The sequence below is a fragment of the Diceros bicornis genome, chromosome 25 (assembly GCF_020826845.1).
Source record: "Diceros bicornis minor isolate mBicDic1 chromosome 25, mDicBic1.mat.cur, whole genome shotgun sequence".
NCBI classification, from domain to species: domain Eukaryota; kingdom Metazoa; phylum Chordata; class Mammalia; order Perissodactyla; family Rhinocerotidae; genus Diceros; species Diceros bicornis.
The window spans coordinates 16509753-16527955 of record NC_080764.1 but is presented as its reverse complement, the minus strand read 5'-3'; the positions used below and the strand labels follow the sequence as shown (position 1 = coordinate 16527955).

The window sequence follows — 18203 nt, the reverse complement described above, 5'->3', positions numbered from 1 at the left end:
TCTGTGCCCATCTTCCTCCACTTTATACGGGACACTGGCACAGCATGGCCTGACAAGCGGTGCGTCGGTGTGCGCCCAGGATCTGAACCCAGGCTGCCAGCAGCGGAGCATGTGCACTTAACCGCTATGCCGCAGGGCCGGCCACCACAATGTCTTAACAGTCTTTTGAGTTCGTTTTAAAGTCTTTCTGAATAGATAAAGTGGATTGGAGAATTCCTTTCTTGTTTAATCGTTAGTGGATGTGGTGGACGAGTAGCTACATAAAGAATTTTAGAGATAAAACCTATACTCGTGGGGAAACTGAGTAGTCAGAGGCATAGAAAACAATCACCCAGCTCCTATACAGGGGAATTGTCTTCCCTGGACAGGGAACTCTGAGAGCTCCGATTCCTACCTCAATATTGCTGCGATTGGACTCTGGCAAAGAGAGGCGGAATCTGAAGACAAAATAAAACAACAAAAACCAACAGGAAAAGGTTAAAGGAGGGAAGGTTTAAAAACAACCGTCTCAGTAGAAAGAAACAAAAAAGAAAGGGGATTTTTTTTTTTTAGCTCCAATAAGCTTCTATGTAAAAAAACACACAAATTTGTAAGAACATAATATTCGATTACATTTTTACTTCTATATGTGCTGCTTAAGAAGCAGAGCAGGAATAGCAGAAGGCTTGGATTTGTAACCAGGATGGGTTCCCCAAGTGCATTTGCCATGTGGGACTTACTCTTGGCAACTTGGAATGCAGAACAATCGTAAGGAACAGTTTTCAGTTTACGGCCATACTACCCTGAATGCGCCTGATCTTGTCTGATCTCTGAGGCTAAGCAGGGTTGGACCTGGTCAACACTTGGATGGGAGAAAATAGTTTTCAGGTCTTCTTGCTCTGAACTCAACCTTATAACTTTCCTAAGCCATGCTGGTCCCTTATTAATAAATATGACAATAATGATGATGATGGTAATGATGGTTATAGAGATGACACTGTATGACGTGCCCTGTTCTAGTAGCTTTATAAACATTCTAAAATTTAATGTTCACAATGAGCCTGTGATAACTGTGATTATTATCACCCTTTTTGCAGACAAGGAAACTGATGATCAGAGAGGGGATGTAAATTACCCAAGTCTCAGAGTCAGCAGCTGATGGATCCAGAAGACAAAGCTCACTCTACTTGACTCTCAGTTCTACGCTCAGTCTAGGCCACACCTCTCAGAAGGCTGTAATACCGGTATCATTTTTTAGAGCTGCTCAATCATAATACATAAGGGAAATGTTACCTATGATAGCTATCTTCCGCGAAAGGCAGCATAGTATATTGTTAAAGAGGAGGGACTGAGCAGAATGCCTGAGTTTGAATCCCATTTCTGCCTCTTACTAACTGTGTAGACTTACTTAATCTCTCTAGATCTTAGTTTTCTCATCTATAAAATATGAATAAGAATAATACTTACCTTACAGGATTGTAGTGGAGATTGAATGAAATAATGCTCATAAAATGCTCAGAATTGTACCTAGCATATCCTTATCACTCTCTAAGTGTGTCATTATTATCACTAGGAGAAATGCTAACAGCTAGGCCAGCACGTAATGTCCTTGATATTCTTTGTCAGATACCAATAGAACACTTGTTCTAGGTCCCCCCCACAGTTGGTAAAGGTGGGTGACAGCCTATCCTGATATTTTGATGGGGATTTTCATGAGAACGCTAAAGGCCAACATTGCCTTTTTCCCAGTTTGCCAAGGGCTGATCCGTAGGTAGTCCTCCCGATATACACACTTAGTTTTCAGTGCACTAGTAATAGTAATAGGAAGCAATAGTAATTGACAGGGAGGATCTCTTCATTTTACAGATGGGGAAACTGAGGTCCAAAGAGGGGAAATATTAATGGCAGATTTGGACCGGAACACGTCTCTTTTTGCCCATCTCAAAGCTCTCTTCCATTATAGGATGTTGCCTCATCTTGCTTTCTATGGCTCACTTTGCCCAGGTCTCGAGCTTCATTTCTGCATCATCCTTCTAAAGGATCTCCCTGTCTCATCTTGATCCTCTCCAATCCATCTTCCATACCTTCCCCAGAGAGAGCTATGTTATAGGACTGTCTGATGAAGACATTCTCCTGTTCACAATTCTTTAATGGCTTGTGATCAAGTCCAAGCCACTTATATAGCACATGAGACTTTCTGTATCCTGGCTCCCAGTGGTCTCTCTGCTCTCATCTCTTTTCATTCTCTATCTTGAATTTTATACTCAATAGCCCTGAACTGGTTAATGCTATGCTGTTTTATTCATCAGGCACGATATACTGGGGTTAAAATAATGTATTGGCTTCAAAATACATACCAAAAAATCTTGAAAAATTAAAATTAATAAATGCCTACAACAAATAACATTATGGCCACTAGTCACTTTAACTCAGCTCCACTCATATTTAGATTTAAATTATATTTAATGTGGAATGCATTTGAATATATGCAATATATTTTGGGCTGGAGTCTCCAAAAACTAGAGTGGATAATCCCATAAAGACCTTAAAACAACTGTGAGGAATTTCCTTGCATATTCCACGATACTTTCGGCCTTTGTGCTTTTTGCTCATGCTGTTCTCTCTTTCTGGAATTGCCCTTTCCCTTTCTCTTTGACTGGTTAACTCCTTTTAATCGCTTAAGATTGAACTCAGCTGTTACCTCTTCCGAGAATCTTTCTGCTATTACATTTAAGGAGCGGATATTCATGGAACTGGTAAATTTGCTTGTTATCAGCCAATATCATGTTAGTATGAATTAGGTTTTGAGATTGCTTCCAAGTAAGAACCAGTCTGACAGGGATCAGAGATGGTATCAGTGGCACTGTGGCTCAAACTGATCTCAGTGGAAAGTGAGGACCAGAATCCTTAGGGCATCTTGAAAGGAAGTAAGCTGAGCAGTTTAACAAACTCTTGAAGGCATGCTGGGGAGATGGGAGGTGGATGCCTTCTCCTGGTCACGCCACCTCTTATGATGGACATAAGCTTAGACCAGCTTAGAAATTCAGCCTCCGTAAAGGTGGAACACACTTGTGAGTTTTCTTTCTCTTCTTTCATGAGAAGCCCAAGCCATGATCGGCCACCTCAGGACCACCTGCTCTGAGCGAGCTTGCCTGGGGTTTCCCATGAACCAGACTAGCCGTCCCTCCTAAGGCCATCTTACTTCTGTCTCTTTCTTAGTTCTCTAGGCATACGTCCAGGCTAGCTTACTAATGGACACGTCTCTCAGTCACTGCAGAGAAACAGGTGGAGCAAAGAGCAAACCCTCCCTGCCCTGGTTTTGAAAAACACACAAGCTCAACTCAGACCACTAGGTGGCGACTGAGTTCAGTCTTTGACCTTTTGTCCCTAACCTGTTTTTAAAGCCCTGCTACTAGGAACAAATTTTTATTACAGAACCATAGAATCATTGGGGAGAAAGGGAGCTCAAATAGCCTTACCTTGCAGAAATATGAGTATAGACTATTTAAAAAGTTTGGGAGAACGTTTGTTGTCCTGATTGAAAACCACACTAAAATGCAAATTCTTAAGCATGGCAAAGGGTCAATATAGCAAATATGACATCATGAAGGTCAAGTGGACCAAAGCACAGGTGCTCACAATGCCATTCCTCCAACCCTGTGGCCATGGCAGACATTGAAAATCAATCCCCGCACTCAATACCCTTTCATAATTGTTTACCTCGTTGCCCTCCGACTATGAACTCCTTGAGGGTAGAGATTCAGTCTTAATTATCTTTGTATTCCCAGGACTGAGTACAGCGCATGGCATGTTTAGGCACTTAGTGTTCATTTATTCATTCATTGATTTGTCCAGCAGATATTCATTGAACACCTAAGATATGTCAGCCCTGGGACAGGCGCTGGAGATATGATTGTGAGCAAAAGCAGACACAGCCACTGCTCTCATGTAGCTTACAGCCTAGAGGAGAGGCAGACATTAGTCAAGTAATGCCACTGATGAAAGTTTAATTACAGATTGAGATAAATGCTTTGATGGAGAGAAGTAAGTTCATTAAGGCAAATGAGACAGGAACCTGATCTAACTTGGTGGGTGTAGGAAGGTTTCCAAGGAAGGGAAACATGTCCTTGAGCTGACATATGAAGGACGAGCAGGATCAAAAAGGCAAAATGGGGAAAGAAGAGGGAAAGGGTCTAGGGGGAGGTTGCCAAGGCCCCGTGGAGGAGACAGAGAGCTAAGAGAGAGCGCAGCAAGATGACGCTAGATAGACAGACGGAGATCGACTAGGCTGGGTTTCTCAGGCCATGTGGGAATTTTGGTATGTATCCTAAGAGCATGAATCTATGGAAGGTTTCTCAAAAAGCAGTTGGTATCTGTGTTTTGTAACGATCACTCTGGCTGCAGTATGGAGAAAAGGTCGGCAGGCCAAGAGGTTTCCCAGGTGCTCGTTCTATGCTCAGTTATGTAAAGAACTTAATTTATATCTATATTTGTGAGGGATGGAGAGAAGCTGTACATACAGGAAGCAAGTGGAGAACAATACCAAGCAGTATGTATTCAGGTGCTCGTCTGTGGGTTTCCATACCACACTGACTTGCTGTAGGAATTCTGAGAAGGTACAAAAAGGTGAAGAAATAGGCATGGGTTGGAGGTGTGTGTGTATGTGTGTGTGTGTGTGTGTGTGTGTGTGTGTGTGTGTGTGATGGGGGGGAAATAAATCGCCCTTTGAGAGAAGCCCTCTGTACACTACCATGTACAAGCACTGTACCACGTCCCTTACATCCAATATTGTAACTGTCTGTTAATCTGAGTGTTTCTCTCACCAGGCTGTGCACCTGGAAGGTAGAAACCATTATCCTTCTCTCTACTCTCTGTATCAAACAGTTCAGAGCACGTAACGGGTGCTCAAAAAATTTTCATTGAGGGGCCGGCCCCGTGGTGTGGCGGTTAAGTGCACGCGTTCCGCTGCTGGCGGCCCGGGTTTGGATCCCGGGCGCGCACCAATGCACCGCTTGTCAGGCCATGCTGTGGCGGCGTCCCACATGAAGTAGAGGAGGATGGGCATGGATGTTAGCCCAGGGCCAGTCTTCCTCAGCAAAAAGAGGAGGATTGGCATGGATGTTAGCTCAGGGCTGATCTTCCTCACACACACAAAAAAATTTCATTGAATGGACATGAGAATAAATGAGCAGATAAAGGAAATGGGTGAGGGAGTGTTTATTGGAATTGGGGTCACTTTGAGAATGAGCCAGTCTAAAGCAGAATGCTCTTTTTAGGGAGCTATGGGAAGTGAGGTTGGCTGGCTTGAAACGTAGGACCAGTAGTTGAAGAGCTTGAAAACCCCAGGCTGTGGATTTAACGAAAGGTTTTGAGGGGAGGAATGTGTTGAACCCATTCCAGTATTAAAGGACCCTTTTGAGGAGGAAGAGGTCCCCAATGTTTTAACTTCGTTGCCTCCTGCAGTCTGGAAATTCCCCCAACAAGTCTAGGAGAAGGGGAAGAAGTCATTTGGGGTTTCCTCCTCTGATGGGGACCACCCCACCGTGACATTCCTCTGCCCTGGTTTCACAGTAGCTCAGAGGAAGGGTGGAGATGGAGGTCAGCTCAGGCACCAAGCTGAGCTCTGCCGACCTGTCCAAGCATTGTTCCAACAGAAATGGCATCCATTCTTCCCAGACCTGTTTTCCTTTCTGGGTTTCTCTTCAGATGGCTCACGCTGGGAAATATTTATCTGCCCAAGCTGTGAGGAGTGGAGTTCGGTGGTGATTCTATCTGCTTGGAATCAGCTATATTTGCATTCTCTGATGGCGTCGTGTGGGAGGGGTTGTAGGGCGTGTGTGCGTGTGTGTGTGTGCGTGTGTGTGTGTGTTGACGGTAGTGGGGTGGGGTGCCGTTTGGGAGAATCCAAAGCCACAGTCATGGCAACGTCAAAATAATGCTCCAAAGTTCTAAATGGTTCGATAATAATGTACATTTGATTGCTTTGAACTTTGTATGTGGTTAAGAAAAGAGAGTTAGAATTAAGTCATCTGGGTGAGGACCAAAAAAGGGAAAGTGTGGTTTAATTTGGCCTCTGAAATAATCTCAAAATGTCTACTATGTGGGCCAATCTGTACTGGGGTTACCTCCAAATAGAACTGTGCTTGGAACAAAAGTCTCAGCTGTGATAGAGCAGTGAGAATCTGGTTTATGACTTCGAGGGCCAACTCCACAGCTTTTAAGACCATCCTGACTTGTCATGCCCCTTGGGACGAATTTCTCCCTTATATTTGGTCAAACTTTGATCTCAGAATGGGGAAAGAGAATGAAATACTACTACTAGTTGTAACAAACATTTCTTGCGCACTGATTATGTGCTGGGCATTGTGATTTTCATTCATTATCTCATTTACCCATACAACCACTCTATGGAGAGGTGCTCTGTTTTTCTCATGAGGACACTGATACTCAGAGAGGTTAGTTAACTTGCTCAAGGTCACACAGCTAGTAAATGACTGAGGCAGAATTCAAACTCACATATCCCTGACTCCAGGACCTGTGCTCCTAACTAGACCCAAATTTTAAATAATAGCCATAGTCAACATTTCTGGAATGCTTAACATGCACTTTATGCATATTAACTCATGTATTCCTCACCACAACCCCCTGAAGTAGGTTTTATTATATCCCCTTTTTATAGAGGAGGAAATGGAGGTCCAGAGAGGTTAAGTAACTTGCCTGAGATCCCACAGCTAATGAATCTGGGCTGGGATCTGAACCAGCTAATCTGACTCCAAAGCCCGTGATCTCAACACCTCTCTAAACTCACCACCCTGGATTTGCCTCTGTTTTCTGCATCTCGTGTCTATGTAGCCAGCCTAAGCAGCTCCACAAAGAGACACATTGAGGCAGGGGATGGTTAGAAAGGCCGTGGTGTTCTGGGGAGCCGTATTTGGAGACCCTGTGTTCCCTGGTTCTTCTCAGAGATGTTTCACTGATCCCCACCCACTTTCCGCCTTTTCCTCTTGTGTTTCTCTGACATCCTGAGACTAAACCAGCTCATCCTGAAAAGCAGCGCTTGTGGAGTCCAGGAGTGGAGGCGCTGGCTGGGGCAGCCTGTGTGGGAGGCAGAGCAACCGCTCTTGCTACCAAAGGCTGAGGCTGCTCCCAGCACAGCCTCCATTCCTTTGCAACGTCTTGCCTCTCGGTTTGGCTGCCTGAGGCCTGAGAGATGCCCAGCCCGCCCGCCTTGCCGCCAATCTGCTCCCTGCCTGAGGTTTGCTATAGCGCCCCCTGCAGGAGTCACCCTCAGACTCAATGCCTGTAACCTGGGCAGTGCTCAGAAGGGACCCATGCTTGGTTTAATGCCCTGCTGTCTCCATCTTGAAACTCTTCATAATTTTCCAACAAGGGTCTGCATTTTCATTTTGCACTGGGCCTCACCAATTGTGTAGCTGGTCCTACTCAGAGCCCACTAAGGCCTCAGGGTGCAGGAAGCCTCCCCAGCAGGTGAATGCAAAGGAGATCGCAGGGGAGTTCAGAGGAGACCCCAAGAAGGCAGGAGTCCTAACTTCAGGTTTGTGTTCACAAGGTCAAAGGATGCTTGTGGACTGTAGGAAGCCAGAGACGGATTCACACATTTCTTTGGATGATGTGAATTTAGCAGCTTACAATCAGTTTTTCCAATGAGTCCCGTAAACAAACATCGCACCCACTGAATATGCAGTTTCTTACTAGTAGGAGCATTAGAGATGAGGGTCAGCCCGATTTAAGCAGAGAAGTTAACCTGGTCTCTGCTCCTTGAGGTCGTTCCTACCTGCCCGCCATGAGCCTGAAGTCCCATCCTTATTAAATTCTTCCTCCAGATCCTGCCAGTAAACTAGATACCTGCTCGAGAGCAAATGTTGTTTCTACCTTCTCAAAAACTTGCTGCCTCAATTAGCAGCCCTGTTTCCGTTCTCCCCCATCACTTCAGATTTCTAGCCTCCTCTTTCCTTTTATCTCTTTCCTCCCAGTCTTCAAACAGATGGAGGTCTCGCCTGTACTCAGTCCTACTGCTTAGGCAAAAGGCATTCCACAGTCTCTCCTTTCTCTTGTGGCCTGGCTCAGGCTGTCAGTTCCTCACCTTCCGTCCTTTCCAACCTCATCTCCTGCTCTCTGGTTTCCATCCTCTCAACTCTTAAAACCGCCATCTCAAAGATCACCCATCGATGTTCAGAGCTTCTTCAGCCTTGATCTTCTGGAAACAGGGCCACATTATGACTTCTGGGACCTGAGGCACTTTTTGCCTTTGGGAGCCCTTCTTCCATAAAAAATATTAAAAATTATATTTGAGGACTGTGTTGTTGTAAAGATAATATAATCCAGTCTGGAATGTATTCTTTTATTAATTCTGATTTTAAAATATATTAAAACCTTTTCGTGGCTCCCTAAAGCACGGTGGGCTCTGGGCACTGTGCCTATCGAGCTGAGTGGAGAAATCAGTCCTGCTTTGAAGGGCTGGGTAAACCTGTCAAGCCTTCTTAAAATCTTTTATCTCTGGGAAACCATACTACCTTTTTGTTGTTGTTATTGTTGTTTTTCCTTTCGTTGGGAAAACAATATATTTACAAAGAAAATTTTAAGGAAAAACAAAACCACTCTCGTAATCTCATAGTCCAATACAACTCTTCATTTGCGATTCACTTCCTTGTCCAGATGGAAAACGATTTTACATAGCTGACTTCTGTGTTTATGTAGTTCTGTATTCTGCTTGTTCCATTTAATATTACTTTATGGAAAACATCTTCCATGTTTCTACAATAGTCTTCATAACCATCTAGTTGACTTATGGTGATTGACTGACTTTTCCTCTCTGTTGGTTTCCTCTTCTTTTTGAACTCTGCTTTCTTTGTCTGTTTTATTGCTTCTTCTTCCTTTCATGGATTTAGTCTGGGCCATCTGATCGTTCTGTTTATCTCCCCTCAGGTAGTCTGATTCATGGCTTCAACTACTGGCTTCATAGGGCTGAGGAAAACGAGCCTTGCAGATGGTTTTTCCAAATGGCAGGACTGTCCATTGATCTATGTACATAACCTGCTCAAGCCCTTTCACACTGCATGGCTTGCATTTGAGAGCCAGCTAGGCCATGGGGCGTGGTCTTGTTAAACTCTACATTCTAGTAATGGGATCAGAGTGTCAGAGCCGGGAGGTGCCTCAGAGACGATCCAGTTCAACTTCACTATCTTAGAGATAAGGAAACTGAGGCTCAAAGAGATTGATAGACTTGATCACAGTTACAGAACCAGCGAGCAGGGATTTGAAACTTCATCCCTTGACTTCACAGTTTCATGCCTTTCCTCAAGAGCATGCTTTCTGAATTTGCCTAAGAGAAACATTAATTTATATTGCTACACTATTAGAATGTACATTTATATTACAGAATTATATTTACAATTATTTTGCTGCCAATTTTATCTTAATATTATCTAATGGGAAGAAGAAAAAAAAAAACTTCACATTGCATTTTGTAGTTAAGTCCATACTATGAAATTATCCGGGTTGTTATAGGAGAAGCACTTAAGTGATTCATGCTCTATCCAGTGGTGACTTCACCTGTTCTGTTAATGTTCACTTTGTCTCTATGGTCTGTTGATTCACTTATTACTGAGGCTTCCAACAGTCAAATCACTTAACCTTACCTGTTCAGAGACAATGAGCAGATCAGTCTTTGTCCCAAAATCACCAGGCCAACACTGGTACTAGCAGCCTGCAGACAACAAAGCATTCATTACCCAGAGCACTGAATCTGTCCATTTTGGCCACAAATATAATTTACTATAGTGAAACATCATAAGCTCTGCTTTCTCTCTCATCCTTAGAGATATTGGAAAGAAATAGCTCTAAAAATTCTGTCTTGCAGATGGGGAAAATAACTATCAAGACTTTTTGTTGAAGGATCGCCTTTAAATCACTTTTCTGTTTTCTCCTAATCTCTTTTCTCCCTGTACTGTATGTGTGTGTGTCTGTGACATTTCGCTTAAGTTCATTGTATTAGTCCCTTTCTATTGGATTGCATTTGGCCTTCATCTGCTCAAATAGACTTGAATTCCATCTTGATTGACTTATTTTGAGGAAAAAGAAAGTCAGCTCTCAAAGTAACTGAAGCAGAGGGAAGGGCACCAGGAAGGGAAGGGTGGAGAGCTATGGTTTTTTATTTTTTGTGAGGAAGACCAGCCCTAAGCTAACATCCGACGCCAACCCTCCTCTTTTTGCTGAGGAAGACTGGCCCTGGGCTAATATCCGTGCCCATCTTCCTCTACTTTATATAGGATGTCACCACAGCATGGCTTGACAAGCGGTGCCTCGGTGCGCGCCCGGGATCTGAACCTGCGAACCCCAGGCCACCGAAGCCGAGTGCGCGCACTTAACCGCTGCACCACTGGGCTGGTCCGGGTGGAGAGCTATTTTACAATGCATGGGATATGTGCGCTGGCCTCTCACACCTCCCCCACCCCAGTCTCAACCCTGTCCTCACTCCTGATTGATGGATCACATTCCACCCCTCCACATGTTTAGTAGACCACTGCTGGTCAGTAGTCTATTTCTGAAACAGGATTGGTATCCACAGGCTGCCCTCCTGTCCCCACAGACTTACAAAGTCCATGGAAACGATGGTTTCTGCAGTCGAGTTCTTGGACTGGGTGAGTATCATGATGGAGGCAGGGATGTCCAGGGTGAAGTTACCTGGTAGTAAACTGACCACGGGAGGCTCTGTTGCCATGATCCGTACCATGAAGGGCTGGGACAAGATGTAGATCTCTGCAAACTACCCACGTTCACGGAAAGAAACAGAGACCGGGGAGTTAGGTCGATGAGGGGAAATCACAAACTTGGGGTGGCCTGTGGTGATTAAATCAAATCTTACATCATGCAGTTAGAATAGAGAAAAAGCTCTTTAATAATAACAACAATAATGCACAGAAAGCAAATAATAATAACAGCTGACATTTACTGAACACATATTGTGTGCCAGGCCCCATGTCAGGACTTTCTGTATTGTCTCATTTAATCTTCACAAAATCCATGTGAGGCAGGTTCTGTCAGAATCCCTGTTTTACAACTGAAGAAAGCGAGTCTCTGAGAGGTTAGGCAGTTTTCTCAAGGCTCCAGGTGAGTAAGTTGTAGAACTGGGATTCAAATCTAGGTCTGTCTGAATCAAGATCCTTGCTCTAAAGCCAAGATGCTAAATGCGCATCTCTCTGTCCTCAAGGGCAAACCTGAGCCTTTCAGTACATTGTCCAATACTCAGGTGCTATGAAGACATGATAGTCATAGCTGCTTTATTAAAGTTACAAACATGCCACTATTCCTTCATTTTCCATTTGAGTTAATTATTTCAAGTGTGGTGGAACATTGTGGAAGGAATAATTGATTTGTTTTGTAAAATTACAAAGCTTTCAACAGTAACTTGTTCAGTAAATATTTGTAGATATTTTATTAAAAGAAAAAAACTCTTCAGAATGGAAAGATGGACTCAGGTTTGGACCAAAAAGGAATATAAAGAAACCACCGGAAGTAACTGCAATGAAACCAAATACACTACACAAACCGAGGGTTGAAACCCTGAGCACTCACCCGGGACAGCATGTTGCCAAGGCCTTGAGAGTTTTGAACCAAATGGCTGGAAATCTGGAAAGTCAAGACCATAATGTCACTGTAAGGTTTTCACTTGGTTGTCTTTTCAGGGAAAATTTAGCATTCTGTATAATCTTTATGAAACATGAAGCTGTTGCACCAAAAAATGTTTAATATTTGAAGATGACTGATCACTTTATAACCTAACTGTAGGAAATCTGAGGCCCACAGAAGTAAAGTGACTTGACCTAAGTCACACAGGAAGTTACATTCCTGTTCAGTAATTGCTTTTTAACCTTGGGAACACTGTGTATATCATATATGTATGATCCACGTGTAAACATTTGACAGTGGTTAAGAATAAGTCTTGTGTTATTGTTGTCATTTTCAGAGATTACTGAGACATAGGATGCTTAAGTAATTTATCTTCACGGATGAATGATTTTCAAGTATGAAGCCTGAGCTGTGTAATTCTCAGCACTGTATGGTATCTGGTGCTGCCACACTTAGCATTTTGAACATAAGATTTATAACTACTTGTATAATTAAGACCTGTAGAATGAGGATTAATAGGGGATGCTCAATAAAAGTTGTTGGTTGGCTGGCTGGAGACAGTGTTCTCATTATAAAAGTGAGGGTCATGGCAATGAGAATCAATATCTGTACTATTACTGGTCATTGTAGATACATCAGTTGCAATTACCAACAGAAGAAATCTTTGTGTTGGCATAACACAAGGAATAATAATAATAACAATAATAAGCATCACTTACAGAGCACTTACTCTGTGCTAGGCATTGGTCTGAATGTTTTACACATATTTAAACCTCTTTAATGCCCACATCAACCCTCTGAGTATGGAATTACTATTCCCATTTTCCAAATGAGGAAACTCTGGCACAGAGAAGTTAAATAAATTGAAATTGCTCAAAGTCACAGGTAATAAGTGGTGGAGGGGGGTCTTGGCATTATTTGAGATCAATCTAGAACAGTAGTATCATAAAAAACTGAAATTAGCAGAACTAGAAACACAACAACTCCTCAACTAAGAACAACATTCATTTCATAATTCCTTCATTCATTCTCCTGCTAGGAGTAACAGTCTAAACAGGCCCAGGATTAGAAACTATAACATAAAAAAAGCCCGTAATGGGATACTTATAGTAAGATTAAATGTTGGTACTGGTTGTCACCATCCATTAACTCTGCTCACCTCTTTTGTGGAGAGAGTGACATTAAAAGCCCCAGCCGTAAAATAAGCAAAGGATGCAGATTTAAAGAAATACTTGGAGATTCCAATGTAGAGCATAGAGTCGCTGCGTTCCGGGAGCACAAAAGGAACTGGCGAGAAGGGGGGGTCGGTGAGGTTTTCCAGCGGGTAGAATACACCCTGTGGGAAACAAAGAGAAAGACCCGTGTATCAGAGGAAGACTCAAATGTGCAAGACTACAGAAGGTGGACCCGCTCAAGTCAGAACAAGGAAAATACCAGAAACTCAAACAACAAGGCTTTCTGACTCCTTGACCAGTGACTCCATTTCAAAGCTCTGATGACTTCTTGAGCATATCTGGGCTTGTCTGTCCACCCTGGGGTGTAATACAGTGAGAAGTTCCTCATAGGTCCTTTTCTTGGAGAAAGGAAGGCAGATGCTTCAGCTGGAGGGGACAGCTCTGAATAGTTCCTGAGGCGCCACGTAGCAACGCCAAACTCTTGACCTTCAAAATCTGTGACGGCTGAGTGTCTGGGGTGTCATGGAAAGACTCAGAAGGACCCAGGACTCTGAACGGTTTAAAGCATTTGTGTGGCATTCCTAATGCTGCCCTCATTAGGGTGTTATTACAAAATGGTGTCCTGTGTAACGTTGAACTGATGTGAATGACTCCGAGCGATTGAAATATAAGCATTTAAAATAACAATGATATTAACTTTGGGGCAAAACTGAATATAAGGACCATTAATCACTTTTCCAGAATCAGCTAATTCTATTTTCATGTACTAATGGCCCCAACAGAGGTCACCAGCCCTCAGTTAAATTGACTCAGCTGAGAGCTGGGAATAGAAGTATCAATACGTGCAATCCACTGACGTATTAAGTTCTAATAAACGCAGACCACTCTACTTGCTGCCTCCTAGCCTCAGACCTACTCCCACAGACAAAGACATCATGATACTTTTCTTGAAGAAGGCAGACATATGTTGTGCAATCTAAACAATCATTTACTATCAGGAAAATGTTCAAGAGCCTTTTGAAAGAGCATACACATGAGGGAATTTCTTGAAAGCAAATCAAATTATTTGAAGAGTATGTAGTTATATTTTCTTCTACACATAATATTTGTTCCTTGAATACTGGCTGTTGATAGCCAGGATGAGGAGTCTGATGATGATAAAGGTACCTTCAAATTCAGGTCCATGTAATTCTCAGTAATTTCTGGAGAATTGATTAGGGAATAATCCAGCAGAGTATAGTTGTCAATCTTGGTAAAAACTAAATGACAAACAAAGAAAAAAATTTACATTAATTAAAGGCATAGTTTAACATATGATTAATGTCTATCCAGTACAATATAATTTAAAATTCTCTTTAATTTAAAATAACAATTATCCTATTTCATAAGTAATACATGCTCACTTTTCAAAACCCAGGAAAAGTAGATAAATCAAAAGAAGAAAGTAAAAACCCTTCTTAATCACATTACCCTAAGAGAAACATCAGCAAAATTTTGATATATACCCTTTTATGTACACACACACACACACACACAGCATATATATTTCTTTTTAAAAAAGAAAATTAGACAAGCAAAAATCACTTATCGATATTAAGTCAAATGTATTAGGTTGGTATAAAGAGAGACTTTCAAGTTCTATATTATAGCCTTCTATGTAGTTAGAACTTTTTTTTTTTCTACAATAAGTTTGTATTACTGTTGTAATTAGAAATAATTTTTAAAAAGAAATATTGAGACAGAGAGAGAGATAAGACAGACAGGAATAAAATTCCCTAAATTGGAGAGGCCAAGAAAATTCTCGTGTGCAGTGCTACTAATTCCATTCATTTTTTGTATTACCATTTTCAGATCAAGGCAGAGGGCCAGGGAACAAGGGACAGTATGTGGGGTTCATAGACTTTCAGAGAGACAGGCTGTATGTGTAGTGGTGTGGTGCTCAGGTTTCCAACCTGGCCTGGGAGAGCGGCTTTCTTGACCACCACCATGTGTTCTGTGATACGAAGACTTCCCTCCTGTTCTAGAGAAAGGTACGTGAGTACCACGTCTTCTCTTCTTGCATGACCTGTTTGGTTTGTTCCATAAATGGTGACGAGAAACAAGGAGAGATGAAGTAATGTGCCAAAGTGAGAGAACAATATTACCCTATGTCACTATAGTTTTTAAAAAATGCTTTGAAATTCACAATCTCAATGGATCCCATCACCACACTGTGAGGGAAGCAGGATTGTGCCCATTTTACAGGCAAGGAGAGTAAGGCTCCCAGAGGTACAGAAACTTGCCCAAGGCAAGCTAGGACATGGGAATCCTCGACTAGTTCTTTCCTCACGACATCTTCTTTCTCTTTCCCTACCTCCCCAATCCATTCTTTGTTTTTTTATCCATCCGCATTCATTCATCAATCCACTTGTCCAGCTACTTATCTCCTTTCATCCCTTCATCAACCCAATATTTATTAACCTAGTGTGGGTTAGGAACTGTGCCTGGTGCTGGGGACACAGAGACCAATCAAAGTTCCTGCCTCATGGGACTCATAGTCTGGAGGAAGAGAGAGACATGCAAACAGGAAATTCTAACACAGTGTAGTAACAGCAGATCTAAACTGAGCTCCTGACTGTCCTACTACAAACCTGTTCATACAGTCTTCCCCATCTTGGTAAATGGTAATTCCATTCTTCCAAAATTCTAGCTGCTCAGGGTAAAAACTTGGGGTCATCCTTGACTCCCCTGATGACTCACATTCAATGTGTCAGCATATACCACTGTCTCTACCTTCCAAGTACACCCAGAACCTGATCGTGTCTCACCATCTTCATCACTCCGTCCAAGCCAACCGGTATCATTGCTCATATGGGTCACTGCCTCTTAGGTGGTTTCTGCTTCCATCCTTGCCCTCTTCTTGTCTCTTATTAATAGACAGAAGCCAGAGTGACTTCTTTAAAATACAAGTCAGATCATGTAAGCCTTGCTCAGAACTCTCTGAAGACTTCTCATCTTGGACTAACAGCTAGCCTTTGCATTGACCTACAGAGCCCTGAAGATCTGACCATCTGCTTTCTCCCTCTCTGACCTCGTCTCTTGCTGCTTTCCCCCTGGTTCCCTCTGCTCCCAATATGGCCTCCTTACAGTTCCTCCAACACACTTGGCATGCTCCCGCGTGGGCCTTTGAGCTTGCAGTTTCCTCTACCTGGAATGTTCTTTGTCCAGATCTGGGGCTGGCTCACCCCGTACTTCATTCAGGTTCTTACTCTAATGTCTCCTGCTCAGTGGCACCTTTCCTGGCCAGGCTATTTTAAATGGAAACTCCTCCCCAGTTCCTTCTCTGCTTTATCTTTCTTCTTACCCCTTATTACAACGATACCATAGATTTTACTTATTATTCTGTTGGTTGCCTATCTCCTCCCACTAGTCCAAAAAGGGCAGGGATTTCTGTCTCCTAGGCTTACTGCTGCACCCCCAGCACCAAGAGCAGGTCCCAGCCTATTACAGGTGCTCAGTACACCATTGATGAATGGATGGATGGAGCGCAAAGAGAGAGATACGTCCAAAGTGTCCTGTGAGCATAGAGGAGGCAGAACTTTGGGGTGCGGGCTGTCAGGTAAGATTTCTCGGAACAGACTACGCCTGAGCTGAGCCTGAAAAGATAAAGATGAGTGAACAGGACAAGGGATGATTGAGGGGTGGGGAGTGGAAGGGACTGTATCCTTCAGGGCTTAGCACAGTGCTGGCAAAGAAACAGGCTCAATAAATATCTATTGAATGAATAAGTGGATGAGGGAGAGAGAAAGCTCTTCTAGGCCGAGACAACAGCAGGAGCGAAGGCAAGGGGTGTGAGTGCAGTAGAAGCAGTTTGATTGCTGGAGCAGAGAAAGGTGCAAGACGAAGCTGAGGGGCCTACTCCATGGCCTAGTGGTTAAGCTCAGCACACTCTACTTTGGCAGCCTGGGTTTGCAAGTTCAGATCCCGGGTGCGGACCTACACCACTGATCAGCCACGCTGTGGCAGCGACCCACATACAAAATAAAGGAAGATGGGCACAGATGTTAGCTCAGGGTGAATCTTCCTCAGCCAAAAAAAAAAAAAAAGGAAAAAAAAGATGAAGCCGAGAGAGGCAAGTGGGAGCCAGAGCATGGTGGGTGGGTCTTGTAGTCCATGTTAAGGTGTTTGGACTTGATCCTGAAGACTGTGAGGAACCACTGAGGGCATTAGAACCAGTGGATACCTTGGTTAAGACTAGCTTTAATCATTTTGAAGAGGATGGATTTAGTGCCAGAGCCGGGATTAAAGCTCATGGGAGTTTAATTCTCTGACCTACACGTAGTCTCCGGAAGCCACCCCTCCTGCAGTGCAGTTGATTAGCAGCAGGAAAGGGCGAGCTCTACACACAGGCTGTGTCCTCCCACGCACCTCCCCATGGCTTTGGTTTGCAGGGCGTGAAGCAGACTGAAGAGCTGGAGCCATACTGCCTTGAAAAGCAAACCTGGAGAGCACCAGGGTTTGAAGGTGGAAAAGAACCATCCAGAAGCGACAGTTCCAGGACTCACCCTCCAGCACGCTGAGATTGGCATTCAGTGCTTCCACCTCACTTGTGATAATGGGACAGAGCTGGCCATAAAAGGAATTAAAAAAAAAAAAATGCGTGTTATCATATTGTACTGGAAACCTCTATTTCTGGGTCTAGACCCTGCCAACAAAAGCCTTCTGGTTAGGAGACATTCTCCTTTTGGTCATCAAGCCTTTCTCTTAAATTAGTTGATGCCTATAGGCCTCAAGTTATGTATGTATGGGTGGCATGTCATTGCTAAACTTCATAGCAACCGGGACTACACCCAGTTAGCCCCATAAAAGAGTGAGTCCTTGGCGTTCCTCCTTGTGGCACGACAGGACATGTGCCCCAGTCCATGCTGGTGCTGTCACACCTGAGGAACCTGCTGCCAAATGGCTGTGCCTTTCCTGACTGCAGGGATGCGGCCACCTCCCATCTCCTTTGTCGGCAGTGCCATGCCCTCCTGGGAGTGGTTAGAGCTGGGGCCTTTACTTTCCTGCTGGGCTGGTTTGAGATCCCATTAGATCAGACATCTATTTAGATCAGAACCCCCTTTGGAATTAGAAAATTAATCTTGAATCAGACTCAAGCACATCTTTAGGAAGGAGGAAGAGTACCAACATGGATGGGCCTGCTGTGTGCCAGGCGTGTGCTAAGCACCCAGTACGGTGCTTACTAGCAGAGGCTCAGGGGCCTGGCTGCCTAAGGTTGAATCCCTTGGCAAGTTACTTGTACTCTGACCTCAGTTTCCTCATCTGCAACATGGGGATGACAATTGTATCTACCGCATCAGGTTGTTGTGAGTAGAAATTGAGGTAATCCGTGTAAAATTGCCCAGCTCATAGGCAGCATTC

The 18203-nt window shown here is 43.5% G+C and overlaps 1 protein-coding gene across 1 annotated transcript in view; it reads right to left on the bottom strand.

The window, feature by feature from the left end:
* Positions 1-18203, bottom strand: part of BPIFC (BPI fold containing family C) — a 32740-nt gene that overhangs the window by 4488 nt on the left and 10049 nt on the right. Inside the window, exons 6-12 of the mRNA XM_058568487.1 lie at positions 17348-17408; positions 13971-14062; positions 12788-12964; positions 11575-11628; positions 10595-10765; positions 9639-9706; positions 395-437 (exon numbers count right to left, since the gene is read on the bottom strand). Coding sequence (XP_058424470.1) covers positions 395-437; positions 9639-9706; positions 10595-10765; positions 11575-11628; positions 12788-12964; positions 13971-14062; positions 17348-17408 — 666 coding nt within the window. The remainder of the gene's footprint in view (positions 1-394; positions 438-9638; positions 9707-10594; positions 10766-11574; positions 11629-12787; positions 12965-13970; positions 14063-17347; positions 17409-18203) is intronic.